The 19,108-nt window shown below is 37.5% G+C and overlaps 1 protein-coding gene across 10 annotated transcripts in view; it reads left to right on the top strand.

Annotated features, from left to right (window-relative positions):
- Nucleotides 1–19,108, top strand: part of MYO9A (myosin IXA) — a 245,425-nt gene that overhangs the window by 221,107 nt on the left and 5,210 nt on the right. For all 10 annotated transcript variants that reach the window (XM_060418900.1, XM_060418902.1, XM_060418897.1 and 7 more), the window contains 2 exons: nt 16,158–16,360; nt 18,578–18,720. In XM_060418900.1, coding sequence (XP_060274883.1) covers nt 16,158–16,360; nt 18,578–18,720 — 346 coding nt within the window. The remainder of the gene's footprint in view (nt 1–16,157; nt 16,361–18,577; nt 18,721–19,108) is intronic.

The following is a 19,108-nucleotide window of genomic DNA, read 5'->3' as shown; positions in this document are numbered from 1 at the left end:
CTTCAATCTTTCCCAGCATCAGGGTCTCTTCCAGTGAGTCAGTTCTTCGCATCAGGTGGCCAAAGTATTGAAGTCAGCTTCAGCATCAGTCCTTCTGATGAATATTCAGGACTGATTTCCTTCAGGACTTACTGGTTTGATTTCCTTGGGACTGGTTTGATTTCCAAGGGACTCTCAAGAGTCTTCTCCAACACCACAGTTCAAAAGCATCAATTCTTTGGCCCTCAGCTTTCTTTATAGTCCAACTCTCACATACATACATGACTACTGGAAAAACCATAGCTTTGACTAGGATGGACCTTTGTCAGCAAAGTAATGTCTCTGCTTTTTAATACGCTGGTCTAGGTTGGTCATAGCTTTTCTTCCAAGGAGAAAGCACCTTTTAATTTCATGGCTGCAGTCACCATCTGCAGCGATTTTGGAGCCTAGGAAAATAAAGTCTCTCACTGTTTCCATTGTTTCCCCATCTATTTGCCATGAGGTGATGGGACTGGATGCCATGATCTTCATTTTTTGAATGTTGAGTTTTAAGCCAACTTTTTCACTCTCCTCTTTCACTTTTGGATAATAACCATTCTGACAGGTGTGAGGTGATACCTCACTGTAGTTTTGACTTGCATTTCTCTGATGATAGTGATGTCCTGCATCTTTTCTTGAGTCTTTGGGCCATCTATATTTTGTCTTTGGCAAAAACGTCTATGTGGGTGCTCTGCTCATTTTTTAATTAGGTTGTTTGTTGTTTAAAGTTGACTTGTATGAGTTCTTTGAGTATTTTGGATATTAACTCCTTGTTAGATATATAATTTGCAAATATCTTCTTGCATTCATTAGGCTACCTTTTAATTTTGTTGATAACTTCCTTTGCTGTACAAAAGCTTTTTATTTTGATGTAGTCTCAGTTGTTTATTTTTGCTTTTGTTTCCCTTGCCTGAGGAGACATATCCAAAAAAATATTAACACCAATGTCAAAGAGTGTACTGCCTATGTTTTCTTCTAGGAGTTTCAGGTCTTACTTTTAAGCCTTTAATGCATTTTGTATTTATTTTTGTATATGGTTTGAGAAAGTTTTATTCTTCTGCATGTAGCTGTCCAGTTGTCCCAACAATTTATTGAAGAAGCTATCTTTTCCTCTTGTATATCCTTGCCTTCTTTGTTGTAGATTAATTAACTATAAGCATGAGTTTATTTCTGGGTACTCTATATCTGTTCTATTGATCTATATATCTGTTTTACAGTACCAAACTGTTTTGGTCATTGTAGCTTTGCAGTAAATTTTGAAATTAGGAAATGTGATACTTCCAGTTTTGTTTTTCTTTCTCAAGATTGGTTTGGCTTTTGGAATATTCTATGTTTTCATACAGATTTTAGACTTATTTGTTCTAGTTTTGTGAAAAATTTCTTAGCTCTTTGGATAGGGATTATATTGAATCTGTAGATTGCCTTGGATAGTGTGGTGATACTAACAATATAAATTCTTCCAGTCCATGAACATGGTATTTGGTTTGCCAAAAAGTTCTTTGGTTTTTTAAGTAAAAATAACAGACACATCTTTAATTTTCAGCAAAAACTTTATTGAACAACACATTTACCATTTTGTTCCACTACTTTCTGCCATTTTACAGGCAACTTCATAATTCCATCTTGCCAAAACTTGTTATCTTCTTGAGCAAAGATTCCAGATGTTTTTCATGAAGTGCTGCCTTCAGTTGGTCTAATTGGGAGCAGTACTTGTTGGAATCAATGGTTTTCTAGAAGGAGTTCAATACAGAGCGCTCCCTTCCAGTCCCACTATATACACTACATCACTTTCTTTGGATGAAGACCAGCATTTGGTATGGTGGTGGTGGTTCATTTCACTTGCTCCACAAACTCTTCCATCCCACATTATTGTACAGTATACACATCATCCATCACGTCACATCCATCACAGTTTGTTTTAAAAACTGCATATTTTCTTTATGTTTCAGAAGAGAATTGCATGCAGAAATACAGTCAAGAAGCTTTTTTTTTTTTGCTTAACTTATGTGGAATGCAACATCAAAGTGATTTGCCAAGCTGGTGCAAATGATTTCCAGTGTTTGATTTAGATATTTGAGTATGTCAGCTATCTCCTGCATGGTATAACTTGATTATTCTCAGTTAATGTGTCTGATCACTCTCAACTTCAACTGGTCTACCTGACTATGGAGCTTAACTGCCCTTTCAGATGAAAAATGTTATCAGCTCCACCTTTTCTACAAAAATGGAAACAAATACATAATGGGAAGTGGAAAAGGATACGTCTTAAGGGGAAAAAATAGGAACAAAATGAAAAAGGGGAGCGAAAGGAAAACAGACTGAAGTGGCTACCCAAGAAACTAAAAACACTCACCTTAGGGTAACACAGAAGCTGAAACCAAATGTGACCGAATTAATATAATTTATCAAGTCAGTGGGCCCTATATTGTACATCTTGTACAATCTAGAATTATTTTTAAATCAGTTTTTTAGACTTTTCATTTTATATTGGAGTAAAGCTGATTAACAATGCTGTGATAGTTTCAAGTGAACAGCAGAGGGACTCAGCCATGCATATACATGTATCTATTTTCCCCCAAACTCCCCTCCCATCCAGGCTGCCACATAACATTGAGCAGAGTTCTCTGTGCTATAACAGTAAGACTGTGTTGGCTATCCATGTAAAATACAGCAGTGTATATATGTTGCATTTTTTTAAGTGCACTCTTTTAGAGCTCTAAATACATGTGTTTTGGTTTTTTCTTTCTTCTCCCAGTGTGTTATATGCTTAGTTACTCAATCATGTCCAACTCTTTGCAACCCCGTGGACTATAGCCCACCAGGCTCCTCTGTCCATTGGGATTCTTCAGGCAAGGATACTGGAATGTGTTGCCATGCCCTCCTCCAGGGGACCTTCCCAAGCCAGGGATCGAACCCAGGTTCTCCCCCTTTGCAGGTGGATTCTTTACCATCTGAGCCACCAGGGAAGCCCCCCAGTGTATATAGTGAGATTTAATAGACATATAACATTGTGTAAGTTTAAGGTGTACAGTGTGATGATTTGATATATGTATATATTATGAAATGATTATCATAATGAGATTAGTTAACATTCATTACTTCATATAGTTGCTTCTTTCTTTTATTTATTTTTGCTGTTGACAACATTTGAGATTTATTCTGTTAGCAGCATTTAAATATGCAGTACAGTATTGTTAACTATAGTCAGCATGCTGTACGTTATATTCCCAGAACTTATTCATCTTATAACTGGAAATTTGTACCCTTTGACCACTGTCACCCATTTTCCCCTGGAAACCACCCATCTACTCTGTTTCCATGAGTTCAATTACAAATATGTTTTTTAAGAAGAAGGGAATTCCACCTCCTCTCATTTTGAAAGGGTGAAATCAAGTGCTAGTTTATTTTTCTTTACAAACTGAAAATAGTTAACTCTCCATAAGCATAGTAATGTCTTACACCAGATCCTTGATCTTGGCTTTCTGTCATAATTACTTTTCCTAGTAACTGTTGATAAGAGGTTGGAAATCTGAATATTGTGTATTATATTATATCATGGATTAGTGAGACTTTAGACTTAATACTCATCAACACTTAAAAATAACTGTAGTTAAAAATCTTAATTTTAGAAATAGTTTTTCTTTAAAGTTTAAGCTGAAAAGTCACTGGGATAACTGTTCAGAAAAGGATTTACAATATGTTTTTGTAGCTCTTTCAGTAAGTGTGGTAAAGTATACATTGTTAATGAACTATGTGATCAATCAAAACCAATGAAATCCCTATTATGATAGAAAAATATACTCTGATCGTGGCGTAGAGGAGGTTTTTCTATTATATAAAACCATTAAAACTTGATAGGTTCATTGGCGTAGTTATCAAGTTATGCATGACAAAATGACGATAGCAAAGCAAAAGGGAAATAATATACCTTAGGAAATATTTACTATAAATAAATAGGAGAAAGACCAGCTATCTAGTGGAAAATGAACAAAGGTTACTATAAACCACTTCTTGGAGTGTTAACTGCTCTTTCCAGGGAGTCCAGGAGGTCAAATCTGTTTTTATCATCAGTTCAGTTCAGTTCAGTTGCTCAGTTGTGTCCAGCTCTTTGCGACCCCATGAATCGCAGCACCCAGGCCTCCCTATCCATCACCAACTCCCGGAGTTCACTCACACTCACATCCATCGAGTCAGTGATGCCATCCAGCCATCTCATCCTCTGTCATCCCCTTCTCCTCCTGCCCCCAATCCCTCCCAGCATCAGAGTCTTTTCCAATGAGTCAACTCTTTGCATGAGGTGGCCAGAGTACTGGAGTTTCAGCTTTAGCATCATTCCTTCCAAAGAAATCCCAGGGCTGATCTCCTTCAGAATGGACTGGTTGGATCTCCTTGCAGTCCAAGGGACTCTCAAGAGTCTTCTCCAACACCACAGTTCAAAAGCATCAATTCTTCGGTGCTCAGCCTTCTTCACAGTCCAACTCTCACATCCATACATGAACACAGGAAAACCATAGCCTTGACTAGACGGATCTTAGTCGGCAAAGTAATGTCTCTGCTTTTGAATATGCTATCTAGGTTGGTCATAACTTTTCTTCCAAGGAGCAAGCGTCTTTTAATTTCATGGCTGCAATCACCATCTGCAGTGATTCTGGAGCCCCCAAAAATAAAGTCTGACACTGCTTCCATTGTTTCCCCATCTATTTCCCATGAAGTGATGGGACCGGATGCCATGATCTTTGTTTTCTGAATGTTGAGCTTTAGGCCAACTTTTTCACTCTCCTCTTTTACTTTCATCAAGAGGCTTTTTAGTTCCTCTTCACTTTCTGCCATAAGGGTGGTGTCATCTGCATATCTGAGGTTATTGATATTTCTCCCGGCAATCTTGATTCCAGCTTGTGTCTTCCAGTCCAGCGTTTCTCATGATGTACTCTGCATAGAAGTTAAATAAGCAGGGTGACAATATACAGCCTTGACATACTCCTTTTCCTGTTTGGAACCAGTCTGTTGTTACATATCCAGTTCTAACTGCTGCTTCCTGACCTGCATACAGATTTCTCAAGAGGCAGGTCAGGTGGTCTGTATTCCCATCTCTTTCAGAATTTTCCACAGTTTATTGTGATCCACACAGTCAAAGGCTTTGGCATAGTCAATAAAGCAGAAATAGATGTTTTTCTGGAACTCTCTTGCTTTTTCCATGATCCAACAGATGTTGATCTCTGGTTCCTCTGCCTTTTCTAAATCCAGCTTGAACATCAGGGAGTTCGCGGTTCACGTATTGGTGAAGCCTGGCTTGGAGAATTTTGAGCATTACTTTACTAGCATGTGAGATGAGTGCAATTGTGTGGTAGTTTGAGCATTCTTTGGCATTGCCTTTCTTTGGGATTGGAATGAAAACTGACCTTTTCCAGTCCTGTGGCCATTGCTGAGTTTTCCAAATTTGCTGGCATATTGAGTGCAACATTTTCATAGCATCATCTTTCAGGATTTGAAACAGCTCCACTGGAATTCCATCACCTCCACTAGCTTTGTTCATAACGATGCTTTCCAAGGCCCACTTGACTTCACATTCCAGGATGTCTGGCTCTAGATTAGTGATCACACCATCATGATTATCTGGGTCATGAAGATCTTCTTTGTACAGTTCTTCTGTGTATTCTTGCCACCTCTTCTTAATATCTTCTGCTTCTGTTAGGTCCACACCATTTCTGTCCTTTATCAAGCCCATCTCTGCATGAAATGTTCCCTTGGTATCTCTAATTTTCTTGAAGAGATCTCTAGTCTTTCCCATTCTGTTCTTTTCCTCTATTTCTTTGCACTGATCGCTGAAGAAGGCTTTCTTATCTCTTCTTGCTATTCTTTGGAACTCTGCATTCAGATGCTTATATCTTTCCTTTTCTCCTTTGCTTTTTGTCTCTCTTCTTTCCACAGCTATTTGTAAGGCCTCCCCAGACAGCCATTTTGCTTTTTTGCATTTCTTTTCCATGGGAATGGTCTTGATCCCTGTCTCCTGTGCAGTGTCACGAACCTCATTCCATAGTTCATCAGGCACTCTATCTATCAGATCTAGGCCCTTAAATCTATTTTTCACTTCCACTGTATAATCATAAGGGATTTGATTTAGGTCATACCTGAATGGTCTAGCGGTTTTCCCTACTTTCTTCAATTTGAGTCTGAATTTGGTAATAAGGAGTTCATGATCCGAGCCACAGTCAGCTCCTGGTCTTGTTTTTGTTGACTGTATAGAGCTTCTCCATCTTTGGCTGCAAAGAATATAATCAATCTGATTTTGTTGTTGACCATCTGGTGATGTCCATGTGTGTTTTTATCATAATGCAGAGTAAATATTTGCCTTTTTCAGTCTGTTGAGTGTAAAAGAGCAATTATGAGAAAAAGAACACTCAAAAAGAATATATAGTAAATGTTGCTACAAAAAAAAAACTCATTAAAAAACTGATTTGTGCTTATTATGGAAAAATTGGAAGGTACAGAAAAGTATGGAGAATAAAGGATATTATTCCACTTGGGAAATACCTTGATATATTTGCAGATTTTAAGAGAACCTGTGATATACTTGTTTATGGCCTAGTTTTTACTTAACACAGTATTAACATTTTCCCATGTTTCTAAAAGCTCTATGTAATTAACTTTAAAATTAACTTTCTCTGACCTTGTAAGAGAACTCTGGGCTGTAGGAGTTCTTTCTTAATCTTTATTTAATGCTATCTTAAGAGAGATCATACCTAGAAAGATTGTTTGATTTTCTTCATCTCTGTTAAGTAATTCTTAACTAACCCATTGTGAGGTACTTAGGTGGCCAGGTGATGGTATGAACTCAGAACGCAGGCAGCTGTTTTATTGAATACTGGGAAGTGAATACTAGGGATAAGCTCAGATTTTTTCCAGCTCCCTGAGGCTTTTATATCACATAAATTTTTAGTTGTTCATTTGGCTTCATTAAAATAGTCAAAATCATAAGTAATGAGATGTCTTGGAGTTTATAATGTGATCCTGACCAGTCATAATGGACTTTAACACTCAAAACCCTATTCTCTGCCTCCATTCCACAATGCTGTCTTATCTGGAGTCATCCTCTGTTAAATTGGCAGACTGATTTTTTTTTTAATTGGAAGCTGATTACTTTACAATACTGTGATGGTTTTTGCCATATATAGACATGAATCCGCCACAAGTGCATGTGTGTCCCCCCATCCTGAGCGCACCCCCCCTCCGACCTCCCTCCCCACCCTATCCCTTTGGGTTGTCCCAGTGCACTGGCTTTGAGTGCCCTGCTTCATGCATTGAACTTGCACTGGTCATCTGTTTCACATATGGTAATATACATGTTTCAGTGCTATTCTCGCAAATCATCCCACCCTCGCCTTCTCCCACAGAGTCCAAAAGTCTCTTCTTTACATCTGTGTCTCTTTGCCGTCTTGTATATATGGTCGTTGTATCATATTTCTAAATTCCATATGTATGCATTAATATACTGTATTGGTGTTATCTTTCTGTATACTTCTGTATATTTCACTGTATATAACAGCCTCCAGTTTCATCCACCTCATTAGAACTGACTCAAACGTATTCTTTTTTATAGCTAAGTAATATTCCATTTTGTATATGTACCACAACTTCCTTATCCATTTGTCCGCCAGTGGACATCTAGGTTGCTTCCACGTCCTAGCTATTGTAAACAGTACTGCAGTGAACATTGAATACATGTGCCTCTTTCAGTTCTGGTTTCCTTGGTATGTGTGCCCAGCAGCGGGATTGTTGGGTCATATGGCAGTTCTGTTTCCAGTTTTTTAGGGAATCTCCACACTGTTCTCCATAGTGGCTATACTAGTTTGTATTCCCACCAATAGTGTAAGAGGGTTCCCTTTTCTCCACACCCTCTCTAGCCTTTATTGTTTGTAGACTTTTTGATGACAGCCATTCTGACTGGCGTGAGTTGCTACCTCACTGTGGTTTTGATTTGCATTTATCTGTTAATGAGTGATGTTGAGCATCTTTTCATGTGTTTCTTAGCCATCTCCAGTGAACTCCGTGGCAGCCCACGCTAGTATACTTGCCTGGACAAACCCTGTGGACAGAGGAGCCTGGTGGACTACAGTCCTTGGGGTCACAAAGAGTCGGACACAACTGAGCAACAAAGCACATTAGCCATCATATGTCTTCTTTGGAGAAATGTCTGTTCAGTTCTTTGGCCCACTCTTTGATTGGATCGTTCATTTATCTGGTATTGATCTGCATGAGCTGCTTGTATATTCTGGAGATTAATTCTTTATCAGTTGTTTCATTTGCTATTGTTTTCTCCCATTCTGAAGGCTGCCTTTTTTTTGCCTTGATCATAGTTTCCTTCATTGCACAAAAACTTTCAAGTTTAATTAGGTCCCATTTGTTTATTTTTGTTTTTATTTCCATTACTCTGGGAGGTGGATCATAGAGGATCTTGCTGTGATTTATGTCAAAGAGTGTTCTGCTTATGTTTTCTTCTAAGAGTTTTATAGTTTCTGGTCTTACATTTAGATCTTTAATCCATTTGGAGTTTATTTTTGTGTATGGTGATAGACAGTATTCTGGGTTCATTCCTTTACAGGTGGTTGACCAGTTTTCCTATTACCACTTGTTAAAGAGATTATCTTTTCTCCATTGTATATTTTTGTTGCCTTTGTCAAAGATAAGGTGTCCATAGGTTTGTGGATTTATCTCTGGGTTTTCTGTTTTGTTCTGTTGATCTATATTTCTGTCTTTGTGCCAGTACCATACTGTCTTGATGACTGTAGCTTTGTAGTATAGTTTGAAGTCAGGAAGGTTGATTCCTCCAGTTCCATTTTTCTTTTTCAAGATTGCTTTGTCTATTTGAGGTTTTTTGTGTTTCCATACATATGGTGAAATTTGATCCTTTGTTTTGAGGTCTTTCATAACATATTCCTCACTTCTTGATCCCAGAACTAAAAGTGGAATAGCAATCTTGTCATCCTCCTGATTTTCATCCTGTTGCATGTTTTAGCAGGCATAGGTTTGGAAGAATGAGCCTGAATGTCTTTAGAACTACCCTCCACTTTCACCTTGTCATTTGGGCTAGCTCAGCAGTTTCTGTTTCTGAGACGGATCTTCTCAAAAGATAGTACTATTTTGCATAAATAACTAGCTTTGAAGAGGAACTGACTTTATTGAGAAATATGACACATATAGAAAAGCACGGATATATATATTATATATACATGTCTTAATGAATTATGAGCATCCATGTACCACCCTTAGGTCAAGATACAGAACCCCCAGAAGCTCTTATCTTTCTCTTACCAATCACAATCCTTTCTCTCCCCCCAAAATAGGCAATAATCTGAGTATTAAGTTAAGCATTTACTCTGTTTCTTTGTTGTTTTCCCACTAAAGTGTGTATCCCTGAGCACTATAGTTCTGTTTTTGAGCTTTATATAAATGGACTCATATAATAGGTATTTTATATCTGATTTATTTCACTCAACCTTATATGTGTAAGACTTGTCTGTATTATTGTATTTCATTATAGCACATACTTGTTACTGTAATAGTATTTTTGTGTATGCGTATACCAGTTAATCCATTCTAGTGTTGATGGACATTTGGCTTGTGTTTTGGGGAATTATGAGTAATGCTTCTATGAACATTCTGATACATATAATTTTGATGGTGACATGGATGTATTTTTGTGGGGGTTATACAGGAGTGCAATTACTGGGTCACAGGAGATATATATATATATATATATATATATATATTTTCATCCTGAGTCCATAATGCCAAACTTTTTTCCAAAATAGTTGTATTGTACTAGCAATGTATGAGAGTTCCCAATTGCTTCACTTCCTTCCCAGCTCTTATATTGCCAGCTTCTTTAATTTTAGCCATTTTAATGGATGTATCGTTAGTTCAGTTCAGTTCAGGCACTCAGTAGTGTCCAACTCTTTGCGACCCCATGAACCGCAGCACACCAGGCCTCCCTGTCCATCACCAACTCACGGAATTCACCCAAACCCATGTCCATCGAGTTGATGATGCCATCCAACCATCTCATCCTCGGTTATCCCCTTTTCCTCCTGCCCTCAATCTTTCCCAGTATCAGAATCTTTTCCAATGAGTCAGCTCTTCACATCAGGTGGCCAAAGTATTGGAATTTCAGCTTCAACATCAGTCCTTCCGATGAACACCCAGGACTGATCTTTAGGATTGACTGGTTGGATCTCCTTGCAGTCCAAGGGACTCTCAAGAGTCTTCTCCAACACCACAGTTCAAAAGCATCAGTTCTTCGGGGCTCAGCTTTCTTAATAGTCCAACTCTCACATCCATACATGACCACTGGAAAAACCATAGCCTTGGCTAGATGGACCTTTGTTGGCAAAGTAATGTCTCTGCTTTTTAATATGCTGTCTAGATTGGTCATAACTTTCCTTCCAAGGAATAAGCGTCTTTTAATTTCATTGCTGCAGTCACCATCTGCAGTGATTTTGTATCATTAGGGTTTCATTTTAAATTTCTGTGTTGTGACTCTAATGTGCTTATGCACTTTTTCATAAGTATGTTGGCAGCTTGGATATCCTCTTTGATGGAGGACCTGTTCACAACTCTTGTTCATTTTTTTGATGGGGTTGTCTGCCTTCTTCTGATTTGAAAGAGTTCTTAATGGATTCTGGATATAAGCCCTTTATTGATTACTTCCGTTGCGTAATTTCTTCTTCCACTATTAAAGGTGTCTTTCATTGAACAGGATGTTCTTAATTTTAATGTAGCCTAACTTACCAATCTTTTTCTTTAGATTAGTACTTTTAGGGTCATGTTTAAGAACTTTTTTTACAATCTTAAGTTATGAAGATAATCTTTATTATTATCATGTACACGCTTTATTGTTTTGCCTTTCACATTTAAGTGTATAATCCGCCTGAAAATATTTTTGTATGTGATATAATGTAGGGAGTGGTCTTTGTATTCATGGATCTCTTTCTAGTCTATTTTGACTATCTTTGTATCAACACTATTTCAATTAGTATAGCTTTCTAAAACTACCTGCTAGAACAAGTCACTCTACCTTCTTCAGTAGTGTTTTGACTGTTCTTGGCTCTGTATATATTGCCATATAAATTATAGAATCAGCTTCACAAAAATTGTCGTGGGATTTTTATTGAGATTGATTTGTAGTATGTTTAGAATTTTTGCACCTGTGTTTGAGTAAAATTGTCCCTTAATAGACTTTCCTTTTAATGTCCTATGTATTAATATCTAGTTTATGCTGGCCTCTAAAAATGAGTTGGAGAGAGTAGTCCTTTTTTATAATTTTTGTTTATTTATGGATGTGCTGGGTCTTCATTGCTGTGTGGCTTTTCTTTCTCTAGTTGTGGCAAGCAGGAGAGTAGTCCTTATTTTTAATTCTGTGGAAGAATTTGTGTTTTATTTCTTCTTGTTTACTGGTGAAATCATCTAAGCTTCCAGTTTTCTCTCTATAAAGATTTTATTTATAGATTAAGTTTATAAAATTAATCAAACATTTTTATTTCCTTGACAGTATTAGTTATTTGGACTTTTGTAGAAATTTCTGCACTTTGTATAAAATTTCAGATTTATTAGCATAGAGTTGTTCATAGTAGCCTCTTATCTTTTTCATGTCTACTAGATTTGGATAATGACCCCTTTTTCATTCCTGCTTTTGGTTATTTGTGATTTCTTTCTTTCTTATCAATTTTGCCAGCATTTAAAATTCTTTATTAGTTGTTTCAAAGAGCTGCGTTTGCCTTTGGTCCTCTTTTTTCTAGTGTCTATTTACTCTTTATTTCCTTTTTTTCTCCTTGGGTTTATTTTGTTCTTCTTTCCCCAGTTTTCAAAAATAGGTACCTTTTTTCTAAAGTTTTGTAACATAGTTACCTTTTTAATTTTTAACCTTTTTTTTCTAATGTATAGAAAAACTTATACTTTTAAGATCAACAGGGTTAAAATGTATCCCACAGATTTTTATATTGTTGTTTAGTTCAAAGACTTTTTAAATTCTTGTTGTGATTTCTTTTTTGGCTATGGGTATTTTAGAAGTCTATCTCTTTTTCTTTTTTAAAATTTTATTCAAGTATAGTTGATTTACAGTGTTGTGTTAATTTCTGCCATACAGCAGAATGACTCACTTACACACATATATCATTCTCATAGTCTTTTCCATTATGGTATTATCACAGAATACTGAATATAGTTCCCTGAGCTATACAGTAGGCCTTTGTTATTTATCCATTCTATATATAATAGTTTATATCTGCTAACCCCAAACTCCTAATCCATCTCTCCCTCACTCTCCCCCTTGGCAACCCCAAGTCTGTGCTATGTGTCTGGTTTCTGTTTCATAGATAAGTTCATTTGTGTCATATTTTAGATTCCACATATAAGTGATGTCATATGACATTTGTTTTTCTCTTTCTGACTTATTTCATTTAGTATGATAGTCTCTAGGTCCATCCATCTTGCTGCAAATTCCATTATTTCATATATGTATCACATCTTCTTGATGCATAGATATCTGTTTCTTAAATTCTGCATACATAGGGATTTTTAGTTTTCTCTTTGTAATTGTACTATCAGAAAACTTACTTTAAATTACTTTAAAGGTCAGATAAACTGTTTCAATCCTGGGAAATTTATTATTGTCTTTGCTGTGTGTGCTTTAAAATATCATGTAGTTGTTAGGTCATGAATTCTATATGTCTGTTAGATAACTTGTGCTTATTAAGTTGTTTAGGTCTATTACTTTACTGATTTGTGTGTATAGACTTGTTTTCTCTGTGCTGACATGGTATGTCTTTTACTCCTGCGTTTTTGCTTTCAGCCTTCCTGAATTTTGAATATTTTATATCCATGCCTTGTAAACTTACTATAGTTGAATTTTCTTTTTTAAAAATACAGTCTGATAATCTTTGGGTTTTAACTAAAGCATTTGATCTACTTAATTTAATGTAATCACTGATACATTTGGATTTAAATCTACTGTTTTATTATGTGCTTTTAATTTTTCCTACCTGATATATGTTTTGTTTCTTTCTTGACTGTCTTGTTCTTTTTTTCCTTTTTCTTTTGACTACGTATTGTATTCGATTTTTTCCTTAGTTTTAAAGTTTTCTACTTTTTTACTCTTCTTTTAGTTTTCAACCTAAAGATTACAACAGACATCTGTGATTTATCAAAGTCAGTTGGTGCTTTTATTTTTTTCTTAGATAGGGCAAGGTCTTTAATATGCTTTAGCTATTGTATGATATATTGCTGTTGTTATGCAGATGTTTTAAATTACCTGTATTTTAAATGCAATACATTATCCTTACATTTCATGAAAATTCATCTAGACTTACTGCTCTCACTGCTCTTCATTTCTTTCTCCTTGACTTTTCTTTTCAGGTCATTTTCTGTCTGCCCTTCCTTTAGTGCAGATCTGCTGGTGGCAGATTTCCTATCTTAGTATGTCTGAAAATGTCTTTATTTAAACTCCATTCTTGAAGGCTGCTTTTGCAATGCTTAGAAGTCTAGACAGGCAGTTACTTTTTCCTTTCCTCCTTTGGAAGTACTATTTGTTGCTTTCTGACTTCCATTTTTTCTGTTGAAAAGTAAGCCTTGAATCAAATAGTTGCTTCTTTGTTGCAGATACATTTTCTTTTTTCTGACTTCTTGTTAGATTTTCTCTTGCCTTTAATTTTTAGCAGCTGTCTCTAGGTATGGTATGGACTTCTTTTTATTGGACTGGCCAAAAAGTTCGCTCGGGCTTTTCCTATAACATCAGATGGAAGGACCCAAATGAACGTTTTGGCCAACCCAGTGTTTATCTTTCCTAGAGGTTGAAGATTTTCTGCAGTCAGTAGGTTGATATCTTTAATTGGTTTTGAAAGATGTTATGCTATTATTTCTTTGGTATTTCTCCTATAGGATCTCTCTTTTCTCCTAGTAGTCTTTTTGCATATGGTAGATCTTTTTATTGTGTCCTCTTTATCTTCTTTATTAACTTTTTGTAGAAAAAAATGTGTTTTGTTTTCTCTGCTTGATTCTTTATATTTTCTTCTGACCTATTCCAGTCCACTAGTTAAACTATGTCTTTCCATGTCTTTCAGCGTGGTTACTTTAAGTCTGTTCTGAAAGTCACAATATCTGGTGTCATTGAGGGTTTCTGTTGTTTTTACTGGTTTCCATTTACATTGTCTTGTCTCTTTTTGTGCTTAGTTACCTTTTATTGTATGTGAGCAAAGTATTTTTTAAAATTATTTGTAAAAATATTTTGAAACCTAAGATGGTATTACTTTCCTCCAGTGTTTTCATTGTTTTCTGCCAGGTTCTAGGACACTAGCAATCTGAGATTACATGAATCCAGTTTTAGGGATTACAGTTTTTTTTGAACCATTCAGACAACTTGAAGCTAGCTATAATAATTTCAATTTACAAACCTTAGGGGTCCCAGCATCAGGCATGCATGGAGTCCACACTCAACACCTGGCTACAGCTCACACCCTTGCCTGGGTCTGGACTATTATTCTTACCCCAGGGCTTGGCAATTTTTTTATAAAGGACCATAGCCTAAATACTTGAGGCTTTGTGGAACATGGAAGCTGTTGCAACTATCAGTGCTACCATTATTCTGCAGAAGAGCCATAGACAATGCATGAATTAATGAGCAGAAAAGTATTTCAATAAAGCTTCATTTACAAAATCTGACATTAGGACACATTTGGCCCAAGGGCCGTGTTTTGCTGACTCCTGCTGTAGTCTGTCAGAAGCTCTGTTCAGACTCTCATCTGCCTCTTCTTAAATATAAAGTAGCTCTGAATACTGGGCCAACCTCTCTTTGGTCTGCCTTATTAACTCTGTAGTGTCTTCAAGAATCTGTTAGGTTTTTATGTTTGGTCCAGTTGTTCTTAGCAGGAGGTTTAATTGTCATTATCAGAGGCTAAAGTTACATACAAAGTAACCAATTAAAACAATGAGATTATTCCCCCTCTGATCTCAAGAAGGAAGTTTCTTGAGTTGTTCTTAGAGAATATCTCTCACTAACACCCTATAATATATAAATGATATTAAAAAAAAACAACTGAGTTTTAGGACCTGTTTTGTATAGTCTTCCTATAGAGCAGTGTTGTCCCTCAGAACTTTGTTTGATGATAGAGATGCTCTATTTCTGCACTTTTCCTTGTGCTAGTCACTAACGACCTGTGGCTGTTGAACTTTTAAAAGCTGGCTCAGGTGATTGCAGAGCTAAATTTTTACTTCTATTTAATTTAAAAAAAAGTTTTATTGGAGTATACTTGATTTACAATGTTGTGTTAGTTTCAGGTGTACAGTTAAGTGAATCAGTTATTCATATATCCACTCTTTTTAAAGATTTTTTTTCCCCCATATAGGCCATCACAGAGTATTGAGTAGAGTTGCCTGTGCTGCACAGTAGGTTGTTATTAGTTATCTGTTTTATATATGTAGTATGCACACATGTCATATACACATATGTCAATTCCAATCTCCCAATTTATCCCTCCCCCACATCCCATTTAACTTTAATTAATTAAAATTTAAATAGCCATGTGTGGATATTTAATTTGCAGGATATTTGCAGGATGTTTTGCAGGAGATAGCTTAGATTAATAGAAGAATCTCATATCATTATAAAGATTAGGATTGATACATATATACTACCATGTGTAAAATAGCTAGTGGGGAAGTTGCTTTATAGCACAAGGGGCTTACTTTGGAGCTCTGTGATAACTTAGAGGGGTAGAAGAGTGGAGGAGGAACGGGAATATATGTGTACATATAGCTGATTCACTTCATTGTACAGCAGAAAAAAACTAATACAACATTGTAAAACAACTGTACCTTAGTCAAAAAAGAGAATCTCATCCCAGTACACGGTGTGTTCTTACACTCCCACCCACCTACATACCCATTTTTCAGTGCTCTGGCAAGAAATACTTAGCCTAAATGTGTTTGATGGATATGGTATCTCATTAAATATTTTAGGTCTCATAGAATGTTTCCACTTATCCCCACCATTCACCAGGTGTGATGGAAATATTACACTTGTTATCCTAACTGGGCCAAGTAAAACTGATGGAGTCACTCCATTTACCTTTAACATGTATTTTTCTTTGCAGGGCAAGGGGCGTCTTCGTCGAGGAAACTATCCATGTCCATCCTCTCCAGCTGTGGTTCGGTTGCCTTCCATGTCTGATGTCACGGAAGAGACCTTGACTAGTGAGGTGGCCCTGGAGACTGACATCACAGAGCAGCAGCAGGCAGCTATGCAGCAGGAGGAGAGAGTCCTGACTGAGCAGATTGAGAATCTGCAGAAAGAGAAGTGAGTCGCCAGAAGAAAGCGAGCAACTGCGTTACCTGTTTCCATTTCCTTCCTCCTGTCCTCTGTTTATTCTTCCTTATTGTGAGTCAGACACTACATCAGGGTACAGGGGATGTGGAGATGACAGGGACATGCTGTCTGTACTCAGGTAGCAGTATGAAAGTTGTCACCTCAGGGAAGGATGCTCGTGAGCTAGAAGATCTGAAGCTGCTACAGTGGAGATTCTCAAAAGGCTGACTGGACAGGGTGGGTCAGTCTTAGCCCAGATTCCTAACAGGTCACCAGTCTTGGTGACAAATTTTTCTTTTAAAGGAGGAATAAAGATTCCCAGGCTAAGATGATTCAGAACTCCATAAAGGAACGTTATTATCTGAAGATCAGTATAACCATGGGGTCAGCAACTGGATGGTCAGGGTAAGGCAGCAACTCTTGGAGGTGCTGCTGGGACACCGGGTAGGGAAATCGGTTGCGTTTTGGGAGAGAGACAAATAACCTCTGCCATCCCTGGAGCAAGGATGGTAACACTACTTCTTGGGTATAATGTGAACATCCTGTGGTTCTCTCTGAAGGTACTGTGTACTGGCTGTCAGTGATGACTGAAGTTTTAAGGGGATTTTTGTTTGTGAGTTCCAGGATCCCAGGTCTGAGAGCTTGATTCATGAGAGATTATGAGTCTTTTGAAGTACTTATTGCTTGTCAGGATTTGGAGAAGCTGAAAAAGCAGCTAGGGCTCAACTGTGCTGAACATGATAAGGTAAAAATGGTCTACTTTGATGAGCAGCTAGCTATTTGATACAAAAATGATCTGAAAAGAGGAGCTAATTCAGCTTTGATGAAAATGGCATTGGAAGTATTGAAGGATGAATAGGAATTTTCCAGGAAGGTGAGAGTCGAGAGAAAGGAAAATGTATGAACACAGTCTCAGAGATGTGACTGTGCATTGCTTATGACAGCTGTCATTGCAGCAGTGAGTTGTTGGCGAGACTGTCCTTGCAAAGATTGTCCATGAATCTCAAGCCAGGTATCGGAGGTATTAAAGGATGAACAGTTTAAAGCTGAGTAGAGTGGAAGAGAAGCTAAGAGGGCTCTGAAAAGGAGGAGAATTGATGAAAATGGAGTTACACTTGGAAGGGTAAGGAGGCAGTGGACAGAGTGGAGGAGTGGATCGACAAACTCCAGGGTCTGCCCACTGGGGAAAACTGCCTACATAGAGTGGAGGAAAGGTTGTTAGGAATTGCAGATGTAAAGGAACTTTGGTCTTAGGGTATTGACATGAGCTTTTTACAAAGATATTGATTAAAATGAATCAGAGTGGTGTCAGGCAGTAGTGTGAAAGTAAGATTAGGAGCCAGGTACCAAAGACTTCAGGGAATGAGGAGGCATGACTGAGAGGAGGTGAGTGATTGATAAGAAGGAATAGAGAATAGTAGTCTTAAGTGGAGATGGCAAAGGTTTAAAAGGACAGAAGAGGTCAGTCTGTTTTATTTCATTTAGGAGATCCAGAGGTCTCTCCTTGGCCAAAGAAAGTAGAGGATATAGTGTGTAGCAGCTAATAAAATTTTGTAGAAAATAGTTTAAGAGCTGGAAGGAATCCTAGAGACCATCTAGTTTAGTCTCTGTTTTTGTGGATAAGAAAGTTAAGGTCCATAAAGAGGAAAGTACTTTCCTGATGTATTATGAATGAGTTTAGAGTGAGTTTAGAATCCCAATCTCCTGATTAGCAGCCCAGAGTTCATTTTATCAAAGGATCTTACAGATTTAGCATCTTCCTCTGCCTCACCCTTAGCCCCATTATAGGTCCCAGCCTTTGCTATCTTTAACCTTCACTGTGACTGTGACTTATTGTTCAGTCGCTAAGTCATGTTCAGCTCTTTGCGACCCCATGGACTTTAGCAAGCCAGGCTTCGCTATCCTTCACTATCTCCCTTAGTTTGCTCAAACATATGTCCATTGAGTCGGTGATTCCATCCAACCTTCCCATCCTCTGTCATCCCCTTCTCCTTCTGCCTTCAATCTTTCCCAGCATCAGGGTCTTTTCCAATGAGTTGGCTCTTCCCATCAGGTATACAGGTCCTTATCACCATGCTGGAAGGAAACAGTAAGAAATGGGACTGCTTTTGCTACCTAAATTCCTGACATTCACAGAAGGTCTGCTTTCCTATTGGCTTCCTTCCATTTCTTATCAAATGTTAATGATTTCTTGATTGTATCTTATAGGGAAGAACTAACATTTGAGATGCTTGTCCTGGAACCACGTGCCTCTGATGATGAAACTCTTGAGTCTGAGGCCTCCATAGGGACTGCTGATAGCTCAGAAAATTTGAATATTGAGTCTGAAGGTGCCATCTCTGAGAAATCAGGTAAATGAACATGTTAGACCAAAGACTCCAGATTTGTTTTGCAGAGGAGGAATAAGGATTCCCAAGCAAAGACAGTCTCTTTGAAGAAGGCCTTTGACCTTACATGAAAAGATGACAAAGTCCTAAAGAGCTGAAATATACCAGTCCTCCTGAAACTTCTGTATAAATTGTTCATCAGACCAAGCCTTCAGTGTAACATAGTTCTTTTGTAATGTAATGTTTCCTTGTATTTACCACAGAGGAAAGCCAGCAGTCATAGCTCATGTTGTCTTACTGACTCATGACCCATTTTCTAAGGGTAGGTAGTGAGGCCGTGCCCTGCTATGAGATGGGACTGGACCCAAGGAAGCCTTTAACTGCCTGCCATGTCTCCGTGAGATGTGATATT

This window comes from Ovis aries, chromosome 7, assembly GCF_016772045.2.
Source record: "Ovis aries strain OAR_USU_Benz2616 breed Rambouillet chromosome 7, ARS-UI_Ramb_v3.0, whole genome shotgun sequence".
NCBI lineage: Eukaryota > Metazoa > Chordata > Mammalia > Artiodactyla > Bovidae > Ovis > Ovis aries.
The sequence above is the reverse complement of the archived record's forward strand: the minus strand, read 5'-3'. Positions and strand labels throughout refer to the sequence as shown.